The 21,705-nt window shown below is 43.5% G+C and overlaps 1 protein-coding gene across 6 annotated transcripts in view; it reads left to right on the top strand.

Moving 5' to 3' along the window:
- Positions 1 to 2,452: 2,452 nt before the first annotated feature.
- SEPTIN7 (septin 7) overlaps positions 2,453 to 21,705 on the top strand; it is a 58,867-nt gene continuing 39,614 nt past the window's right edge. Inside the window, exons 1-2 of one of the 6 annotated variants that reach the window (XM_040965027.1) lie at positions 2,518 to 2,747; positions 4,323 to 4,324. In XM_040965027.1, the coding sequence (XP_040820961.1) occupies positions 2,687 to 2,747; positions 4,323 to 4,324 (63 nt within the window). In that variant the 5' untranslated portion in view covers positions 2,518 to 2,686. Of the gene's footprint in view, positions 2,748 to 4,322; positions 4,325 to 21,705 lie in introns of all 6 variants that reach the window. The other 5 variants (XM_040965029.1, XM_040965026.1, XM_040965030.1 and 2 more) reach the window with 5 other exon arrangements.

Below are 21,705 nucleotides of genomic sequence, written 5' to 3'. Positions count from 1 at the left end.
TGCCTGGCTATGAAAAACTTTATCTTCATTTCAACTAACAGATTATTATAGATGTTCCTGATTGTTCCTATCAAGGATAGGATGCTGATCCATACTTACCATAGATAACGACCAACATAAGATTATTGTATAATACTCCACAGTTGACAAAGCACAGTCATCTAAAGATTACTTTGATTTTTGCAAATTCAGATATACCATTTTTAAAAACTTATTCAGATACGAAGTCTGGCCATGTTAAAAAAGGAAAAAGAATCAAATGTACTATTTTCATTTGAGGCAGAGAAACAGAGAATTCCCATTCAATGGTTTTACTCCGCAAATGCCTGCTAGGGTTAGCCAAGTCCAAAGCCAGGAACCAGGAACTCAGCTCTGGACTCCCACGTGTGTGACAGGGACCCCAGTTCCTCAGCCATCGCTTCCCAGGGTTTGCTCTACTGGGACTTGAGCCATAACCTAAACCTAGGTACTCCAATTTGGGATGGGGGTGTCCTCAACAGCATCTTAACCAGGGTGCCAAATGTCTGCCCTGAAGTCAGAGCATTTTGAGGAAAAATTCAATTAAGAAATATTAAGTAGCTGTGTGCCAAAACCTTGGAAAACGGTCACTGTTGAGCACATCACACTGAACATCCACAATATGTGGTAGTGCAACAGTTCTCAAACTTTGTCTCTTTATGCAAGGCAAATATTTTCTTCTTTATATACAATCACATGTTAGTAAGAGTACTTGGCTTAATTTTACACCTGAAATGGATTTACATGTAGGCAATATTTATTAAGCATCTAGTACATAGTGGACACATGTGTTATTTAACAAAAATACAGAAGTATTAGAGATGAGGAAACTGGATCACAGACACGGTAAGCAACTTGTCCTTGACTGTGTGTCTAAGAAATGGTGACACGGATTTGAACTCTTGCAGTCTAACTCAGAGGGCTCCTGTGTATTCTTACTGCTACGCTGTTGCTTTTATTTTTGTAAAAAAAAAAATTACTAAGCTAAAATGTTCCTTTGAAATTTTATAAACTTAAAACAGTAACAGAACATTTTATGAGGAATTTAGTAAAAAAAAAAAAACCTTATTGAACAGCACACATACCCCCCCTCCCAAGGTTACATTAGGAAAAATGTTCTTCCTTTACAAATTATTTGGAAATATTTACAAAATTACAAGTGAGCATTCATGTACCTTCCACAAAGTTTTAACAAATCTTAACCTTTTTTGCCACATTTTCTGCAGATGACTATGGCAGAAAATATTATAGATACAACTGAACCTTTCCGGTTACAGGCCCTTCTCATCTCTTTGTATCCGTTATTCTGAATTTATTCCCTATCATTTCCTTACACAGCATTGACCTCACATTTTAAAGCTTCTGTTTACAGCACTCTTCTGCAACTTGTAACCCACTTTGCTAGTTAACTCTGCGTGGTTTTATTCAAACTTTCAGTTTATCACTTTTCTTTCACTTTGTTCAACAATGTAACTTGCTCCCTTGTCCTACTGTTGAACACTCACTGCTTCTTGCATAGAACTTGGTATTTAAACCTCCTAATAGCTTAAAGCTCATTCACCTTCATGAACTAAGTGAGGAAGATGGCCATTGGCTTCAAGAAAGCCACCCAAGACCCTGCCTGGGTCCCTGGAAATCAGTCAGGTGATTTTCACCAGGCTCCAAGGTAACACAAGTTGCTACCCAACAGTTTCACGCCGTGTCCATTCATCTCCTCAACTACAGCGTGAGCCCACTGGGACAGAGGCGCGCACCATCGAAGTGACCCCATACCCGAGGGACAGTGGCGAGACCACAGCTGGAGGCTGTAGCTGCAGACTGCAGGAATGTGCCAGGCCGCCAGCAAGTGACAGCGCGAGGGAAACGTCGGGACAAACCGGGGCCTACTCTCACTTTTCACTCGGAAAGTCACGGAAGCCGAGGCTGCGCGGACGGATGCGAGCATGGACACCTGCCCCCAAGTGTCCCTTTCACAAACCCACCCACCGGTCGGCAGCGAGCAGCCCGGACGTCGCCAGGGTCCCCACCCCAGTCAGCCTCTTCCAGCAGCAATCTTTTCGCCTTACGCCAATTCCGTAAGAGGCGCTGGGACCTACCCGACGGCACCCGCAGCTCCCAGCCCTGACGTGAAACTGCGCGGGGCGGCCCTGGTGGCGGCCATCTTTAATCCGGGCAAGACCCCACCCTCACATCCCACCGACTACTCCCTCCCAGCGTCCTCAGAATTTTCACCGGGAAATGTGACACGGTTAACCTTAAGTGTCAGTGGTGAAGAAACACATCACGACTATCCTTGACCCCGGGAGGCGGGATGGGGGGGCGGTTTTCTAAATCCGGCCAATTGAAACATGGCGGCCAAGCCCGAGCAGCAGCACGGCGCTGACGCCAATGAAGTCATGCTTTACAAGGAGCAAAGCGGCGAGGGCAGGACAGAGGCTAATCTCGCGAGATCGAAGCCCGACTCGCCTCGGTCCGGAAGCCTCGACTGAGGAGGCGGGCGGCGGAGGAGGGAGCGGAGTAGGGCGAGAGCCAGTGGAGGAGTCCGCCCGCTGTCGCTTGCGTAAGCTGGGCAGCGACGCCGGGCGGCTGCGCCGCGAAATCGGCGTAGGCGGCTTTGGAGAATCGGCGGGCTGCGCTGCGCCGGGGCTGGTCGCGGAGGGGGGAGGGGATGTCGCTCAGTGCGAGATCCGCTGCTGCTGAGGAGAGGAGCGTCAACAGCAGCACCATGGGTGAGTCTCAGCCTTGGGCCGCCACGACTCGAGGCCGGCGGCTCCGGACGCGGAGGGGGCCTGAGCGTCCGCTGGCCCGGGCGGGGGGCAGCGCCCCGAGGAGAGGCGGGGGGCCCTCGGGAGGGGCGCAGGGGTGGGGGGCGACGGCGGGCCCCGGGGCGCGGCGGCGGCGGCGGGCCCGGGGGGAGGGGAGGCTGCGGCGGTGACAGTTTGAATTGAACCGGAGCAGAGCCGAGGCGGCGGCATTTCCTGTGCTGCGGCGGGCGGCGGGCGGCGGGCGGCGGGCGGCGGGCGGGCCCCGGGCGCGGGCAGCCTCGGAGCCCCGGCCTCGGCGATCGGAGCAGCCCCGAGGCGGGTGACCCTTAGTTCCGCCGCTGGCTTCGCCGGGCCCGCCGGCCCCCTCGGTGGCGGTCTCTTCGCGGGGAGGGTGGGTGGGTGGGTGGGTGGGGACGTGTGCGCGCCGGGGCGCGGGTGCCGTGTGGGCCGGTCCGGGAGGGCGGCGGCAGTGGAGGGAGGAAGAAGGATGCAGCAGGCTGGGGCTGCGGTGGAGGCGGCGGCCGCTGCTGCAGCTCTGGGAAGCCGCATCGCTTTTGCTCGCGTTCTCCTCTCCGCCTTTGGGGTTGCTTTTACCCGGGTGCAGCCAGAGGGCCCGTGGATGGCGGGTAGCTTTCTTGGGGTCCTTGCAGGATCGGAAGCTTGGCTTGGAATTTGGGCAGAATTTTTAGGAGAAGGGTTTAGAGAACGTCTGGGAAGGGCGCCCTCCCGAGGAGGTGGGAAGGCTGGGTAGGGTCCCTGGAAAAGGGAGGGAGCGGGACTACAGACTGCTGAAGTTCAAGGAAATTCATTTTTTGAATATGTTTCAGTTTTCTTAGTTATTCCTCCAAGTAACCCTTCCAAATAGCCCTTCATTTCCTTTCCTCCCCCACATATTGGAAAAAGAACAGGCCATTTCATTCACATTTTCCACTCCTGAGTCCCATTTCATACTCTGTATAATGTGAACTAGGCAACTGACATTTTTCTGAGACATTTCTACTTGCTAAGTTACTTTTTGAGAGTACAGTTTCAAATCCGGTTTTCATAGTCTTGGGGAAAGACTTTGTGTTGTCCAGGTGTTTTCCTAGTTACTGAAATAATAACTTACTTACATTCTTGCAAGCTTATTACTAGTTTAACAGTTATTTCTCTTGGCTTTGTTATTTGAAATGCAAGATATTTTTCTGAGTGGTTTTTAGCATATAAATAAACAGTCTAAATACACAGGCTGTTAACTTGTTTCACATTTTCTGGCCTGCAGGTGTTGTGTATGTGTAGCCAGTGGGTTCCCTCCGCCCTTGAACCCCAACCCCCCCCCCCCCAGGTTTATGCCCCAGTTGGGGGGATGGCTTGCCAGAGTTTAAGTGTAAAGGTAGAGGTGGCGCTTGTGGAGTTCTGATAGACTGCAGGCTGGACAGCCGTTTGTAAGTCAGTTACTGCTGTCTGGATTCCTTTGCTCCAAACAGCAAGGGGAGGAGGTGGTGTAAGTAGGAGTGGGCTGAGGGGGATGGAGAGGAAACGGTCTTTCATCCCACCCAGCTGTTCAGTGGGTGGGACCAGAGGCGGTAGGGAGCTGTGAAATAACTGTGGAGCTGCTGGATTGTTTGCATGGTAGCGTTGTGCCATTTTCTGGTAGGACCTTATGGAGCAAGATCTTCTTAATACAGTTGTTTAAAATACCAAATACACTCTTAGGCTGATAGAACTGAAGTTCAGAACTGACAGAATTTCATTTTATTTGTACCTTAAGTGAACTTATCAAACAGCTGTTACATTTTTCTAGTTTAATTTTTGATTGCCAGTTTTGGTTTCAGGAGAAGGGATTTGGTACATGACTGCAAGCAATGGACTCTATTAAAAATTGTAAAATTTATTATTTGGATGTATGCATTTTCCTATAGAAATGCTACATAAATCCATACCAGGACTTTTTTGTTTTTAAAGATTTATTTCTGTATATGAAAGAGTTGCAGGGGAGAGACAGAGGTCTTCCACCTGGTGGCTTAACCCCGGGCTGAGCCAGGCTGAAGGCAGGAGCCAGGAGCTTGATCTTGGTCTCCCACGTTCACTGTAGGGGCCCAGACACTAGGGCTGTCTGCTGCTGCTTTTCCCAGGCCCTTCGAAGGGAAGTGGAACAGCTGGGATTCAAACTGGTGCCTATATGGATACTGGCATCATAAGCAGTGGTTTGATCTGCTCTGCCCCAGCTCCTGTCCCTGTATACCAAGACTTTTGAGCTAGTCTGCAGCAGTTTTATCTTAATTCAGTTTATTTATTTGCATTGGAAAGGCAGATTTACAGAGAGGAGAGACAGAGATCTTCCATCTGCTGGTTCACTCCCCAGGTGGCTGTCCCAGCCCTAGCTGAACTGTCCAGAGCCAGGAGCCAAGAGTTTCTTCTGGGTCTCCCACATGGGTACAGGGTCCCAAGGTTTTGGACTGTCCTCTGCTGCTTTACCAGGCTGCAGGCCGGGAGCTGCAAGTGGAGCGGCTGGGAGAGGAACTGGTGCCCATACGGGATCCTGGAGAGGATTTAGCCACTAGGTTATCTCAAGCTGGTCCTTAAGTTAGGACTCTTTACAAACCTTAGGGCAATTCTGAAAGCTATGTTGTAACAGCAAAGCTTGGTAAGGAAGGAAGGAGAAAGAATAGTGTTTGTGACTTCTAAAGTCTTAGCAATGAGAGTGCTCAGATGAGGGGACCAGTCTGAATAAAGAGTTTGGTGGAGTAGGCTGGCTACAGGTTTTATTAGAATTTTGTGGTACACTTTTTCACTGTCAGCTATATTCTGGGAATTGCCAGGATAGAGTTGCTGCCTGACTCAATTGCCAGCTGAGAACTGTGTCGAGTTTTTACTTAATAAGCTGTCTGCAGTTTTTTGTTTGGAAGTTAAAGATGTTTCATGATGCATTTTGCTGAATGTTGAGATGGACCTTTTTGTGTATTTTTCTGTATTGTTTGGACTATAAATTGGGTTTTTTGTACAGTGGAAACCAATGCAGAAAAAGTGTATGAGGTTTTTTGTTTTGTTTTTTAAGATTTACTTGTTTTTATTGGAAAGGTAGATTCACAGAGAGGAGAGACAGAGAAGGTCTTCCACCCACTGGTTCACTCTCCAAATGGCCACAGAGGCTGGAGCTGAGCCAATCCGAAGCGCCTTCTTAGTCTCCCACACAGGTGCAGGATCCCAAGGCACTGGGCATCCTTCACATCTTTCCCAGGCCACAGCAAGGAGCTAGATGGGAGGTAGAGCAGCTGAGATACTAACAGGCACCCATATGGGATGCTGGTGCTTGCAGGCAGAGGATTAGGTAATTGAGCCATCGTGCTGGGCCCAAAAATTGTGTTTTTGAGGAGTAGATTTTAAGGTAACAGGATTGATTACAGGTCTGGCTTGCCAGATGCGACTGTGCTATTAAATTAGATGTGGGCAGTTGGAATCTATAGCAGTGTTTGCAGACTACAGGTTATGACCCATTTATGATTGTTAAAATTAATTCTGTGAATTTCTAACACATAGAAAAGGAAATAGAAAATAGCAGAATTTTGCATCAGTGTGGGTTTTTGGGAAGGACATTTAATTCTACTTTCTAGGTAGTGTTTATTAAGTTAGGGTTTTTTCCCCTCTCCCAAGGATTGTGGTCAAAAAATGTAGTATGGATCGGGTATGGCTCGAATCTAAGGCCTTAAAACCTTATGGTCGGGCCTGGCGCGGTGGCGCAGTGCTTAAGGTCCTCGCCTTGCACGCCCGGGATCCCATATGGGCGCCAGTTCTAATCTCGGCAGCCCCGCTTCCCTTCCGGCTCCCTGCCTGTGGCTCGGGAAAGCAGTCCGAGGACGGCCCAAAGCCTTGGGACCCTGCACCCGCGTGGGAGACCCGGAAGAGGCTCCTGGCTTCGGATCGGCATAGCATCGGCTGTTGTGCTCACTTGGGGAGTGAATCATCGGACGGAAGATCTTCCTCTTTGTCTCTCCTCTCTGTATATCCGCCTTTCCAATAAAAAAAAATAATAAAAATAAATCTTTAAAAAAAACCCTTATGGTCGGTATAGAGATGGTGTGCGGAAGGAGGATGAGTAGTCAGTGGAGTTGTAGCATTTTCTTTATTGGGATTCATTTAGTCTGTACTTCATGTAGCTATTGTAGCTGGAGTTGGAGGCTACTTCTGCTTGAGAAGAGGTCGTTCCCCACCCCAGCTGGAAACAGTGACACCTAAGAGAAAGTTCCTTGAGGAGAAACTTCATCTGTCTCCCCTTGTCTCTTTTTTCTTTTCTTTTTTTTTTTTTTGTTTGTTTGCTTTTGATCTTTTCTTGGACTTACGTCATCAATTTTCAGTATGCATTTGGGAAGAAGGGTTCAAGGGATAATAAGTTGGCTTGCTACCTAAAGCCCTGACCTACAGAAACTGTTTAGGGTTGAGTGCTCCTGCAGTCATGTCGAGCAGAGGCAAGGACTGCACCGAGGGAACTGAAGTCAAGCTCCGATAATGGAAACACACAGAATGTGATCAAGGACACAGGCTTTGGTGTCAGACATGAAATCAGATCCTAACTTTGTTGCTTGTTAGCTGTAACAGTCAGGATAAGCTGGATCAACAAACTAGTGGTGAGTCTTTTATTTCTGATCTGCTCCAGTGTATATTGATACCTCTGTAAAAACATAATAGAAGCACTGCAGGTCATTAAGAAAATGAAGATAGAGTAAGAAAAACTGTAGGCCCTAACTTAATTACTAAATAAGATTTCCTACTTTAAAAATTTCCTTGTGTTTTCAATTTCTATACTTATTTGAAGTTAATTTGTAAATACGTCACAAACTGGTACAGGATCATACCTCGAATAGTGCTGGTTGGGGTGGCTAACACTGACATTTTACAGGGTCGTGCTCAACTTTATGTATTTTATTTTATCTCAGTGTTTGCTTATTTTAAAACTATTTTGACGAAGGTGGAGGAAAGTGAATATAACCTGTGGTTGGGGTTACAGTCTGATACTGCTGCCGTTTACATTTTTAATTTGAGACACACAGAGCCCCCTAAGCACAGATTGTTCACACCTGCTGGTTCACGCACTGTATTCCCCACACTACAAGGACTGACCTGACCGAAGCTAGGAGCCAGGAACACAACCCAGGTCTCCTGTGCAGGAGCCTAGCCGTTTGAACCATCGCCACTGCCTCCCAGTCTGTTAGCTGGCAGCTGCAGTCAGGATTCATAGCTGGTATCACAGCCAAGTTCGTCAAAGGGGGACAGTGTGGGTGTCCCAACTGCTAGGCTAACCTTCTGTGCCTATTTGACATGCTAAAAATCTGAGATGTTCATATGACAGTTACTTTTTATTCTTTATTTGCTTACTTTCTTTTTAAGTATAAGGATGATACTCCTCCTTTATTACTAGTCTGGAATGAAAAGCTGGCTCTCCTGAAGATGTAGCATGTTATATCTGTTTTATTTTTAATATTTTTAAAGATTTATTTATTGGAAAGGAAGAGAGAGGTCTTCCATCTGCTGGTTTACTTCCCAAGTGGCTGCAACAACCAAGTTTGGGGCAGTCCAAAGCCAGCAGCCAGAACTCCATCCTGGTCTCCCGCATGGGTGGCAAGGGCCGAGGTTTTTGGGCTGTCTTCTATGTTCCTAGGAGCAGTAGTAGTCAGCTGGATTGGAAGCAAGTGTACTTGAAGCTTGAATGAGTTGATCTCAGTGCTGACCCCTCTGTGTTACAACTGAAAACAGGCTTTCGCTTGAAGTGAGGCTTCAGGTCAGAGTTTCCCAGTCTTCACACTATTATGACTTCTTATTTGTTTAAAAGATTTATTTGTTTATTTCAAAGAGTTGTGGCAGGGGCTGGGGGGGAGTTAGAGATCTGTCTGCTGGTTCACTCCCCTTGGTCACATTGGCCAGGGCTGAGCCAGGCTGCAGGCAGGAGCCAGGAGCTTCATCCAGGTCTCAGGTGTGGGTGGCAGGGACCCAAGCATGTGGGCCATCCGCCACTGCCTTTCCCAGACCATCAGCAGGGAGCTGGCTTAGAAGTGCAGTAAGCACAACTTGTACCAGTGCCCATTTAGGATGCTGCCATCACAGGCATTGGCATAAGGAGCACTTCTCAACATTTTTGCATGTTTTTTTTACATTTATTTATTTTTATGGGCAAGTCAGGTTTACAGAGAGAAGGAGAGACAGAAAGGCCTTCCATCCAATGTTTCACTCCCTAGGTGGCTGCATTGGCCAGAGCTGAGGCAGTCCAAAGCCAGGAGCCAGGAGCTTCTTCTGGGTCTCCCATGTGGGGTGCAGGGTCCCAAGGCCCTGGGCCATCCTCCACTGCTTTCCCAGGCCACAAGCAGGGAGCTGGATGGGAAGCGGAGCTGCCAGGACACGAACCTGCACCCATGTGGGATCCTGGCATTTGCAAGGTGAGGATTTAGCCAGTGAACCATCACACCCAGGCTGCTGTCTTAAATGTTGCTTCCTCTGGGAACAGGTGCCAAGTCCTCACAAGGCAGAAGGCAACAAAATGAACAGCTCCCTTGTACCTCATTTGTAAGACCATTCATGTCATTAATACTATCCCATTGGCAATTGATTTCCAGATAAGGGGAAGGTAGAGTCAAGTAGCCATGATTTATTCGATAAGTCTTTCTCTGCTAGAAATGCTTTTCTGATGTTTGGCTGTGACAGACTGTGACATGGTCATTGTGGGAACATTGATCCTTTCATGGACGTTGATCATTTCTTGTGTTTGTGTCTCAGTAGTCCTTTCTCATTCTTCGAAGCAAGATGATACTATTAGTTAAAGTGCAGAATTAATGTTTTATTAGTAAGGTATTGATATTACTGTTGATGTTGCCTCATGTTCAGTACCAGTAATACTGATGGTAGGGCATTAGTTTAGGGTCTAACTCATTCCTGCAGTGTTTACTAGTACCTCCACTGTGCTGGTGCTGGAAGAACTGAATTCAGTGCAGTGATGGTGGAAATTGAAGCATGTGACTTGAATTCACATCCCAACTCTTTAAAGCTTGAGTGAATATGGGAGCTTTCTGATTTCCTTCTACTTACAATAGGAATCACAGGGTAATTGGAAATTAAAGGAAATAATTAATACATGATGCATCCTTGACATGAAGACTGACATTATAAAAACCATTCAGATATCAGTTTGAAAGATGTTGTCATCCTATGTTGCAGTTGAAGACTTTCGTTTCTGTCTTTTCTGTAAAATGTTTTATATCCCCAATCCTGGCATGTATTACTTAGTAATTTCTGATATGAGTTAAAGGTATGTAGGGTGAGCAATGTGAGTTTTAAAAACACTTTTTAAATATTTATTTTTATTTGAAAAGCAGATTTAACAGAAGGGGAGAGAGAGAGAGAAAGTGGGGAGAGAGTATGTGCTTCCATGCACTGATTCATTTCATACATGGCTCCAGTGGATGCACCTGAGCTGATCTGAAGCCAGGGGCTTCTTCTGGATCTCCCATGTGGGTGCAGGGGCCCAAGGCTTTGGGCTGTCCTCAACTGCTTTCCTAGGCCACAAGCAGGGAGCTGGATGGGAAATGGTGCAGTCAGGGTACTAACCAGCACTAATATGGGGTCCCAGTGCATGCAAGGCAAGGACTTTAGCCACTAGGCTACCTCGCTGGGCCTAAACTTTTAAAAATTATCATGTAACAGGTTTTGAGTAGCTAAGGCACTGGTTAGGATGCCTTTGTCCCATATCTGAGTAAGTTAGTTTGAAGTCTGGCTGCTGTTAATACACTGGAGGCAGTGCTGATGACCTCGGTCAGCTGCCCCTGCCGCCCAGGAGGAAGACCTGGACTGGCTCCACTCGGGCGTGAATCCTCACATGGGTGTGTGCGAACACTCTTTGTGGTTCTTAAATAAAATTTTCAAATAAAAGTTTCATGTGCTTAGTTCCTTTTATACTCAATGCAAAAATAAGTAGGAGGAGAAAAAATATTTTCTGTTATTGCATAGTAACTTGTGTTCTTTTAAAATTATTTCATGGTTTTAATTAGTGGTATATTAGTGGTTAGGTGTTCTTAATCCTGGCCAGATATTGGAAACATTACTAATGCTTATCACTTGAAGGCTTATTAATTTATTAGGGTAAGACATGATGCTGAAAAAATTTGCATTGCAAGTAATTTTTTTTTAAGATTTATTTTTATTGCAAAGTCAGATATACAGAGAGGAGGAGAGACAGAAAGATCCTCCACCCATTGATTCACTCCCCAAGCAGCCACAATGGCCAGAACTGAGTTGATCCGAAACAAGGAGCCAAGAGCTTCTTCCATGTCTCCTACATTGGTGCAGGGTCCCAAGACTTTGGGCCATCCTCCACTACTTCCCCAGGCCACAGGCAGGGAGCTGGGAATTGGAGCAGCCAGGACAGGGACTGGCACCCATTTGGATGTTTACAGGAGGACGATTAGCCAGTTGAGTTATTATGCCAGCCCCAGGCCCCATCTTTTTAAATGTTAAATATTTGATTAACACAGAGGAAATACAAAAATAACATGATCGTGCAGATCTAATACAGTGTATGAGATAAACGGACCATCAGCATTAGCACTGGTTAAGATTAAGGAACATAGTAAGGCAATACCAGTTTTTGATTGATGGAGGAACTTTTGTTTGAATATGTGTGAGCATTTTTGGGTAGGTGAGGCCTTTATCCACTCTGCCACTACTCTGGGCCCAGTTTAGTAATTATATGATTATACCTAAAATACTACTTTTATAAGATAATTTACCATAAGATTAATGATACTTTAATTTTGGGGGGTTCTTTTAAAGTAATAATTTGGGGGTCTTACAGGTAAGATTCTTAATTTATGCATCAGAGGTGGGACCTAGGTGTCTTATCAGAAGCTGCTTAGGTATTTCTGATTATAGTCAGGTTTCAGTATCACTTCTACAGGCAAGATTGAAGTCCAGAGGTCCAAAGCTATTATTATCTATTGCACAACCACTTTAACAGCTGTTAGTTTTTGCACTTATTGTATGTGAAGTGCTATATCCTTTGTATGAATTGCTTCATATATATACTCTAATAACCTGGCCCTTTCTGAGGTTCAGAAAGGTTATATAACTTACCTGTCAAAATACAGCTTTACAGCAGATACTGGGATTCACATTTCTAGCTATACTTGAAACCACTGCTTGCTTTCTTTTTTTTTTTTTAATTAATTAATTTATTTATTGGAAAGTCAGATATACAGAGAGGAGGAGGAGAGACAGAGAGAAAGATCTTCCTTCCAATGGTTCACTCCCCAAGTGACCGCAACGGCCGTTGCTATGCCGATCTGAAGCCAGGATCCAGGAACTTCTTCCAGGTATCCCACACGGGTGCAGGGTCCCAAGGCTTTGGGCCGTCCTCGACTGCTTTCCCAGGCCACAAGCAGGGAGCTGGATGGGAACTGGAGCCTCAGGGATTAGAACCGGCGCCCATATGGGATCCTGGCGCGTTCAAGGCGAGGACTTTAGGCGCTAGGCCACGCCACTGGGTCCCATCCACTGCTTTCTAATTCTCTTACATATTCTTTAATTTAAAACTTTTAGGTATTATCTTTTTTACTAAAGATTTATTTATTTTTATTGGAGAGACCGTTTCAGAGAGAGAGATCTTGCATCTTCTGGTTCTCTCCCCAAATAGCTATAACCTCTATAATTGGGAGCCAGGTGTTGCTTCTGGGTCTCCCACGAGGTTGCAGGGTTCTAAGGGTTTGGACCATCATCTGCTTTCCTAGGACATAAGCAGGGAGCTGAGTGGGAAACGGATGGACAGCCATCTCTTGCACCTCCCACCATACTGGATGCCTGTGTTGCAGGTAGATGATTCTGCGCTTGCCACTGGCTGTGATTGTAGGACCTCCTGGATTTGGTCCTCGTTGAACGTTTGTTTTATTGAGCCGTTGTTTCTTAAAGCTGGTATACTGTATCTATTTGCTGTCAGTTTTTTATGTATGTTCCTTAATATTTGTTGGGATAATATTGTAGTGTTTTGATAGATAGCATGGTGTTTTTACACACCCATTAATCTTTTAGCATCCTTGTCTGTCTGTAGTACTGTTGAAGACGCACCTAATGGATTAAATTAGATTTGGCTGTTTTGATGCTGTTGTTTTGATTGTGTCAGTGACTTGCCAAGACTGGCTGTAGAGTAAATTTATATGGATAAATATAGCAAAGCATTTATCATGATTTATTAGAAATTTTAAGAAATATAATTCGATTTGCCATGTAATGTTTTTTAAAGTACTTTCCTGGGAGCTGTATTAGTCTGCTGGTGTGTTGTTGTAACAATAACTGCAGGTTGGGTGTTTCAAGCAATGAATATGTGTTTTCTTGTAGTTTCAAAAGTCAGAGGCCGGGGAGGTTGTTTTTTTGAGCTCTGATGTCTTTATATACTATCTAAAAGCAGTTTTTTGTTTCACATTATTCCAGAAGATTGAGTGGAGGGGTGGACCCCTTCCAAATTCTGGCTAGGAGGTGGTATCATTCTGACATCTAAACCAGACATCGTGATAAGGAAAAAAGAGAGTTATAGAGCACTATCCCAGATGAATATGATGGATAGAAATCAAATGATCATCTTAGTAGATGCAGAAGGTCACTTGGTAAAATCCAACATCTGTTTATGATTTTGACTAAAAACAAATTTGACATAAAAGGAACATAAATGACAGACTCAGTATAAATGACAGACTCAGAGCCAGCAATACATTGAATGGAAATCTCTAGAGATCTGGAAAAGACAAGGATGTCCACTCCTTTTAGTCCCTAAAATGCTGAAATTTTTTTTTTTGCCAGAAAATTTGGCATATTGCTTCTTGGTCTTTTGGCTAAGACCAAGTGCAGAAAATAAGCACAAGAAAAAAAAAAAAGACAGATATTAGATTGCCAGAACTGATCCGTGAATTCAGTAAAGTTGCAGGATGCAATATCAACATAAAATTTATTATTAGTATTTTTTTACATGAATAGTAAAATTACTGTGGAAGAAATAATAAGCACAGTTTAATTTAAAATAGCTACAAAAGTATAATAGCTAGGAATAAGTTAACACTGATGAAGGAAGTTGAAGAAGACACAGAAAAATGGAAAGACCTCTTTGTTGATGGGTTGGGAGAAGACAGATCCCAGAAATAAATCCATGCATGACTGATTCTTGACAAAGGTGCTGAAAACATACACTGAAGAAAAGGTGGCTTGTTAAATGATACGAGAACTGGGTGGTTATCTTTATACAGAAGGTTGAAACTGGATCCCTACCTCTCACCCTATACAAAAGTCGACTCACAAAAGTCATGGATCAAAGACCTAAATGTGGGACATGAAAATGTTAGAAGAAAATATAGGAAGAACAATTCAAACTATTGGTAAGACCCAAAAGTACAGGCAACAAAAACAGAAATAAACCAATGGAGTTTATTCGTGCACAATGACAGAAACAGTCTACAGACTGGGGAGAAAAGAGCACTTTTCATCTGGCACAGGGTTAATGCCCAGAGTGCGTAGCAGCCTAGAAAACAAAACAGAAAACCCAAGTAGTACAATTGAAAATTGGACACAGGCTCAAATAGACATTTATCTAAAGAAGAAATGAAAAATGGCTAACAAAAATATGAAAGAAATGCCAGTTATCATTGACCATAAGGGAAATGAAAATCCAAACCATAGTGAAATACCATCTTATGCCAGTTAAAATGGCTGTCATTAAAATGACAAAAAGTGTATTTGGCAAACACAAGGGGAAAATAGGAAATCCCAACACTTTTTAGAATGCAAATTAGTATAGCCATTATGGAGTACAATATGAAATTTTCTTAAAAAACTAAAAGTGGATGTGTAAATTAATGCAACTATACAGTTTCTGACTTAAATATTAGACAGAAGAAGTCATGTACTTCTAGCTTTTGTTGTAAAACTGTTCATACTAGCCAAGATATGGAATCAATCTAATGTTCACTGAATATGAATAGAGAAATGTATATGTGTACATATAGCCCAATGGAATATTATTTAATCATAAAAAGAATGAAAGCCTAACTTTTGTAGCAAAATGGTTGGAACTAGAAGTCATCATGTTAAGTGAAATAAGATGGAGAAAGATAATTGCATGTTTTCTCAATGTAGAAGCAAAGACAATTTAATTGCAATGCAGAATAGTATTTTCTAGTGACTGGAGAGGGCAGAATAAGGAAGTATAGAGAAATGGAAGTTGAACAACAGGTGCTATAAACAGATAAAAATGAGTGTGGGCATTTTTTTTTTGTAAGATTTGTTTTATTTGAAAGACAGCATGATAGAGGGAGAGACAGGTGCTGACTGATGCCCCTTAAGGAGACTCTACCTAGGAATGGGTAGGCTGAAGTCAGGAGCCTGGAACTCAGGAGTCTAGGCACTTGGGCCACCTGCTGCTTTTCCTGGAAAGAAGCTGGGTCTGAAGCACCAGGCCTTGAACTGGCACTCTGCTGTAGGTAGGATGTGGGTTGTGCAGGCAGTGGTTTTGTGGCTTTACCTGCTGCGTGACAATACTAGCCCCAGAAATGTTCTCGTGTTTCCCAACACAGTGGGGGACCATGGTTCACAAGAATGGATTTCGTGAAGATTTAGATGTTCAAAGGCTCCCAAAAAATGAAAATGGAAATATGAATTCCTAAATTAATCAATCCATTCTGTATACAGGTATTGAAATAATACCTTGTATGTATTCCATAAAAATGCTCAAGTATGTTACATCAAAAAAGAGTAATCTGATGTGTTTCTGTGTGCTGTTTAAATCTGCTGATGCCTAAAGTTAAATGACTTTAGGGCAGCTTTAATGGTGTTATTAACTGTAGAACATACTGTCATGTACAATATTTTTACCCTTATTTGCTGATATTGTTTTATCTTGCTCATTCAATTTTTTTTAATTAGAAGTACTTTTTAATTGAATAGGAGAAGTGTAACACCATTCTTATTTCTGATTACTATTGTTGCAGGTAGTTCTGACCTTCACTAAAACTTTGTCTTTCAGATACCTTTCTGAGGTGGCAAAGAAACCAGTGGCTTGGATCCACATACTTCCATATTAAATGTCACTTGGATTCTGACATTGATTTCATGTTTGACAAATATGCTTTCTATATTTTCACTGAATTGTTGAATAATGTTATCTCAGCTTACATAAAGAGACAGAATTCTAGAGTCCCTATAGTATAATTCTGCTCAAGCTTACATACTACTGAGTACTATTATTCCAGCCTTTTAAAGTTGGTTTTCCAGCCTCTCTTTCTCTACCTTGCCCATATTGACAACATGATTGAGCTATTGTCAGAATTGTCTGTTTCCTTCCTTGCAGTTCAATGAACTTGTTAGAAATAAATAATAAGGAATATCTGACAGGTTAAAAAGTAAGCCCATATTAACTTTTAGTACACATTCCTTTATTTTCTATGTAATTTTTCTTTAAATAGAAATCCTTCATGCTCCTTGCTAATTCTTAGAAAATGGAAGGTACTGGAAAATTTGATTACCTCTAGGCCCAGCCAGCAAAAAGCAACCAATGTTAAAATATGGGATATTTTTCTCCTGTTCTAGGAGTGGGCCTATCAGTGAAATTGTGGACAACCTGTCTGGAGGGTGCAGTTCTTACCAGGGAGCATAGGAACAGGTTTGAGGCTGGACTGGCTGGACAGGCAGTGGTACCTGCCAGCATGAGTGTGGCCTGGATAGTGGGGTTGGTTAGGCTGAGCTAGGCTTTAGCATCCATTAATGTTTACAAGAACTGAATGGGATGCAGGAAAGACTGGACCAATCTGCTGTACACCCTGGCATATACAGGAACCAGGGCTGGGGTCAGGCCTGGTGGGAATTACTAGGAGTCGCTCTAAGTAGGGTACAGTTTCTGCTAGTCTGCTAGTGTGTGGGAGGACCAGGGTGGGCTGCGCCATAGCATCCATTGGTTTGTGTATGAGATGGGGCTGGGGACAGAACTGACCATGGGACTGCAGCTACCACTGTGTGTGTGTAGGCTGATATGGGTGATGGACTGAGCTGGACACTATACTGGCTGGCACACACACTGTCAGATTGGGGTCACCTCAGATGAGGTTTCTTTGGGGACCCCACAACTAGATCACTGTTTTTAGAACTCCAGCCACTGTGAAAATCACAGGATATTTGGTCTGATCGTGGTGTGCCTGTGTCAGATCTGAGTCTCCATGGTTGCAGAGGCCTGTGCAGTGAAAGGCATGCCCACATGCACATGGGAGACGTGGCAACCAGTTCATTGAGGCCTGTAGAGGACATCTAGTACCATGTAGGGCATAACAAATCAGACAGCTCTCCCAAGCTTTAACAGTGAGTATCTAGACGAGTGAAGATTCTCAGGTGGATTATGTCAGCCAATGCACCTTGAAAGGATTTCCTCAACCTTGGAGCAATGAAATCAATAGCATCTTAGAACTTAAAATCACTTAAGTAGTACCCTCGGAACATGCTCCACATCAGGAACCCTGATGACATTGGGTGGCCATCCCTCATCCCTGGGTATTATGTGGTTGAGAAAGATCCTCCGTCTGATGATTCACTCCCCAAGTGACTGCAACGGCCAGAGCTGAGCCAATCCGAATCTGGGAACCAGGAACCTCTTCCAGGTCTTGCAGGGTCCCAAAGTCTTGGGCCGTCCCCGACTGCCCTCCCAGGCCACAAGCAGGGAGCTGGAGCCGCAGGGATCCGAACTGACACCCGTATGGGATCCCTACGGGTGAGTTCAAGGCAAGAACTTCAGCTGCCAGGCCACGGCACTGGATCCGTTTGGAAATATTTCATTTTATCACTGGATAGTATTTCATTCTGTAGATAATGCAATATAGGTAATGCTATTTTAGATGAATTGTTACACATTTAGTTTGTTTCTGCTTTGGGCCACTAATAGTGGAAAATGATGCTGTGAATATTTTTGAGTATAGTTCTTGTGTGGATATATATTTCAAATTTTTATGGATATGTGCGTACGAGTAGAATTGTTGGCTCACAGGCCAACTCTTAATTGCCAAACTAGCTACACCATTTTACATTTCTCCCAAGCAGTGTATAAGGCTTCTATGTTTAATCCTAACCTTTTTCATACTTGCTATTGCCTATTTTAGCTGTCCTACTGGGTGGTGTTAGATGATGGCCACTGACCTCCCGCCCGCTGGTGGAATAATGTCGGCAAGTTGTTCAGAGTTGTGATGGAAGCTTTATTGGAAAATCTGCTCCTGGGCCTCCTTCACGCAGAGGGGAAGAAAGAGGGAAGCGAAAAGGGCGTCTGAGATACGTGTGGAGGAGTTTTATACCCCTCTAGACACGTGGGCAGGCAAAGGGGCTGTCTGTGTCCCAACTGTGTGAGGAATGTCCTTTCAGGTGTGCCATTGGCCAACTGGAATACCGCCAGGTCGGTGACGTAACTGGCTCCTGTGGCCCCTCCTGTTCCAGGTTGAACTGGGGCAGAGCAGACCAGCCACTAGTCTCCAGTGCCCTGGGCAGCCATCATTCCGGACTCTTGGTAATAGGAAAGGGGCCACGAAGTCGTTCTAGCTACTTCCTGCTGAAGGGGGTCGTAGTCCCTAATTGTGGTCCTGAGAGGGCTTAGTGGGCACCAGAACGTAGGGGTGGAGCAGCAGTTGATTGAAAGTGACCCGTGAGGCTTCTTGGATTTTTTCTTTGGCAAACCTTAGAAAACAAGAGGCAGTTGTTAATAAAAGGCTGCGATATTATTGTGATTTTAATTTGCATTTCTCTAATGGTTAATGCTGTTGAGCATTTCAGTGTGTTTATTGTAAAAATACCTATTAAAGTTTATTCTGGGTACCAGCGTGGTTGCTCAACAGGCTAATTCTCTACCAGCTAATGCTGGCATCCCATTTGGTTCCTTGTTTCCTGACTCACTTCCAATCCAGCTCCCTGCTTTTGGCTGGGAAAAACAGTGCAGGATGGCACAAGTCCTTGGCCCCTACGCCCACATGGGAGACTCAGAAGAAGCTCCTGGCTCCAGATTGTCTCAGCTCTAACTGTTTCAGGCATTTGGAGAGTGAGCCAGCTGAAGGAACATCTTTTTCTCTGTATCTCTTCTTCTCTCTGTAAATGGTTTAACCATAAAAATATTTTTTTAAAAGTCCTTATTTTTTAGCCAAATTATCTTTTGTTCCATTGTTCCATTCTTTATATTCCGTATTCACATTTCTTGTCAGGTGATTTGTAAACATTTTCTATAATTCCTTGGGTTATTTGTTTACTTTCCTGGTTCTGTGCAGCATGAGACTTTTTGTATCGCTTAAGAAACTTTCTAATTGTAACTCATAAATATTAACATATCTATGTCTTCTGAGATTTTATTGTTTAGAGCTTAACATTTAAAACTTTGACTCATTTTAAGCTAATTTTTTTGTATGTGGTGTGAAGTAGAGCTCCAACTTCATTCTTTTTCTTATTCTGGATCCTTTGAATTTCCATATGGAGTTTTGGGTTGTTCTCATCATATACCTGTCATTTGTTTAGTTGTTCTGTTTCTTTCAATAGTGTTTTAGGGTTTTTCTTAAGCTTCTTTTGTTAAAATTGTAGACTTGAGTAGTTTATTCTTGATGCTTTTTCAAATGGAATTGTTTCCTTAATTTAATTTATGATTTTTGGCTAATGTATACAACTGCAATTTATTTTTGTGTATTAAGCTTATGTAACTAACGATAGCTCTATTCTTTCATGCAGTTTTTGTTTTAAATGATTGTTAGGTGAGGTTTTCTTTTTTTTTTTTTTGCCTGTGTTGTAAGTGTGTTTATCCTGAAGGTTTCGATTTTTATGCTTAGTCTGTTTGTGTTTTTTATCTGTTAATTAAATGTTTTTTCATTGATTTGTTTTCATGTGTGAAAGCCGATGTGTTAATTGTAGGACAAATACCATTGATCATAATGTGTAGTACCTTTCACATTGCCAAATTCAGTGTATGTCTTGTTGATTGTTTTCACATCTATGTAAAGTACTTTTGTTTTCTGCCTGAAGTTCCCCTTTGGACCCATGCTTTTGTTTTGTGTTGGGGCCTTTGCACTTACCAGCTCACCTGCCTGATACCCACATTGTTGTACACAATTGTGGTAAACTAGGGGATCTGACTCTAGTTTAGGACGAGACCTGCTTCCTTTTTTTCTCTCTTAGGCTTTTCTATGCACTGCTACATTGCAGCGCTTGCTCTGTGTAACTGCACTTCAACTTACCCGACCTCCTCTGAATGTAAGGTCGAGCCAAGTCTAATTTCTTGAAAGCCAACTTCTGAATCTTTACGTTCAGAGAAAACAGAAAAACAAAACAAAAACCTTACCTCATTCTTAACTATCTTCCTGGAATTAAATGTTAAAGTCTTTGAACTGGAACTGTGATATAGTATGCTAAACCTCCGCCTGCAGAGATGGTTTCCCATATGAGCTACAGTTGGTGTTCCAGCTGTTCCACTTCCAATTCAGCTCCTTGCTAATGGCCTGAAAAAGCAGCAGGAGTGGCTCAAGTCCTTGGTCCTCTGCAACCAAATGTGAGACCTGGAGGAATCTCCTGACTCCTGGCTTCCATCTCCTAGTTCGAGGCATTATGGCTTTTGGGGAGTAGACTAGCTGATGGAAGGTCTCTGTCCTTCTCTTTGTAACTGCCTTCACATAAAAAAGTAAAATCTTTAAAAAAGTTAATCTTTGCACAGATTATCCAAGAATCTACATTAACATTGAAAAAATAAAACTTGGTTTCATCAAGATATTATTACTCATCTCAGTAAAAGAAGAGCTGGGTTGCTTGAGAAACTAAGACCTGAACCTTTGAAATAGTTGGAGGGCCAGCGCTGGGTTAAGCCGCTGCTTGTGACCGCAGCATCCTGTGTGTGAGTGCTGCTTCCCATGCTGAGTGCTCCGCTTCCAGTCTGCTTTCTGTTGAGGTGCCATGGAAGCCAGCAGGAGATGGTTTGTCATGTGTGGGAGGCTGGGTGGAGTTCTGGCTCCTGGCCTGGCATAGGCCTTGCTGTTAGGAACTTTTAGGGAATGACCATTGGATGGAAGCTCTCTTCCACTCATTCAAATAAATAAATAAATCTTAAATTACTTGTGGAGTGGGAGACATAGAAACTGATATTAAGTCGATGTGATCTTACAGCATTTTAGTGTTTTTGTTCTGTTAAATCACAAATCTTTAAAAATTCCAATGAGATTTGACAATTTTTTAATGTATGCTTTTAGACAAAGTGATTTAATAACTTTCTCCTTGCAACTGATGTTTGAAACCAGGTAACACTTAAGACTTGAGGACCTGATTCAATATACTTTTATTTACATTCATGTGTTTATAAATACTATAATTACATCTCTCACATCTAGAGGTAATTTTTCCTTATACAAATATTGTATTTTATACTGACACTATGCAGGAAAAGAATCAAGGCAGGGCCTGGTGTGGTAGTCTAGCGGCTAAAGTGTCACCTTGCGTGCTCTAGGATCCCATATGAGCACCAGTTTGTATCCCGGCCACCCCATGTCCCATCCAGCTCCCCTGTTTGTTGCCTGGGAAAGCAAAGCCTTGGGACCCTGTACCCGCAAAGGAGACCCAGAAGAGGCTCTGGCTCCTGGCTTTGTATCATCTCAGCTCCAGCCTTTGCAACTGCTTGGGGAGTGAATCAATGGATAGATGATCTTCCTTTCTGTCTGTCTTCCTCTCTGTAAATCTGACTTTTCAATAAAAAATAAATAAAATAAGTCTTTAAGTATATCAGTAGGTATTAGGTCTTCTGGATACAGACTTGTTGATTGTAGAACTTTGGGGAAGGATTCTTATGGGATGTGAAAAGTTTGTTTCCATTAATGACATATTTTGTGGTGCATAGCTTTTGACTTATTTCTGTATTTGGTGGGGTCCTTCCATATGA

The sequence above is a fragment of the Ochotona curzoniae genome, unplaced genomic scaffold, assembly GCF_017591425.1.
Source record: "Ochotona curzoniae isolate NIBS_2020 unplaced genomic scaffold, NIBS_Ocur_1.0 scaffold_3835, whole genome shotgun sequence".
NCBI lineage: Eukaryota > Metazoa > Chordata > Mammalia > Lagomorpha > Ochotonidae > Ochotona > Ochotona curzoniae.
This window is presented reverse-complemented; position numbering and strand designations above follow the sequence as displayed.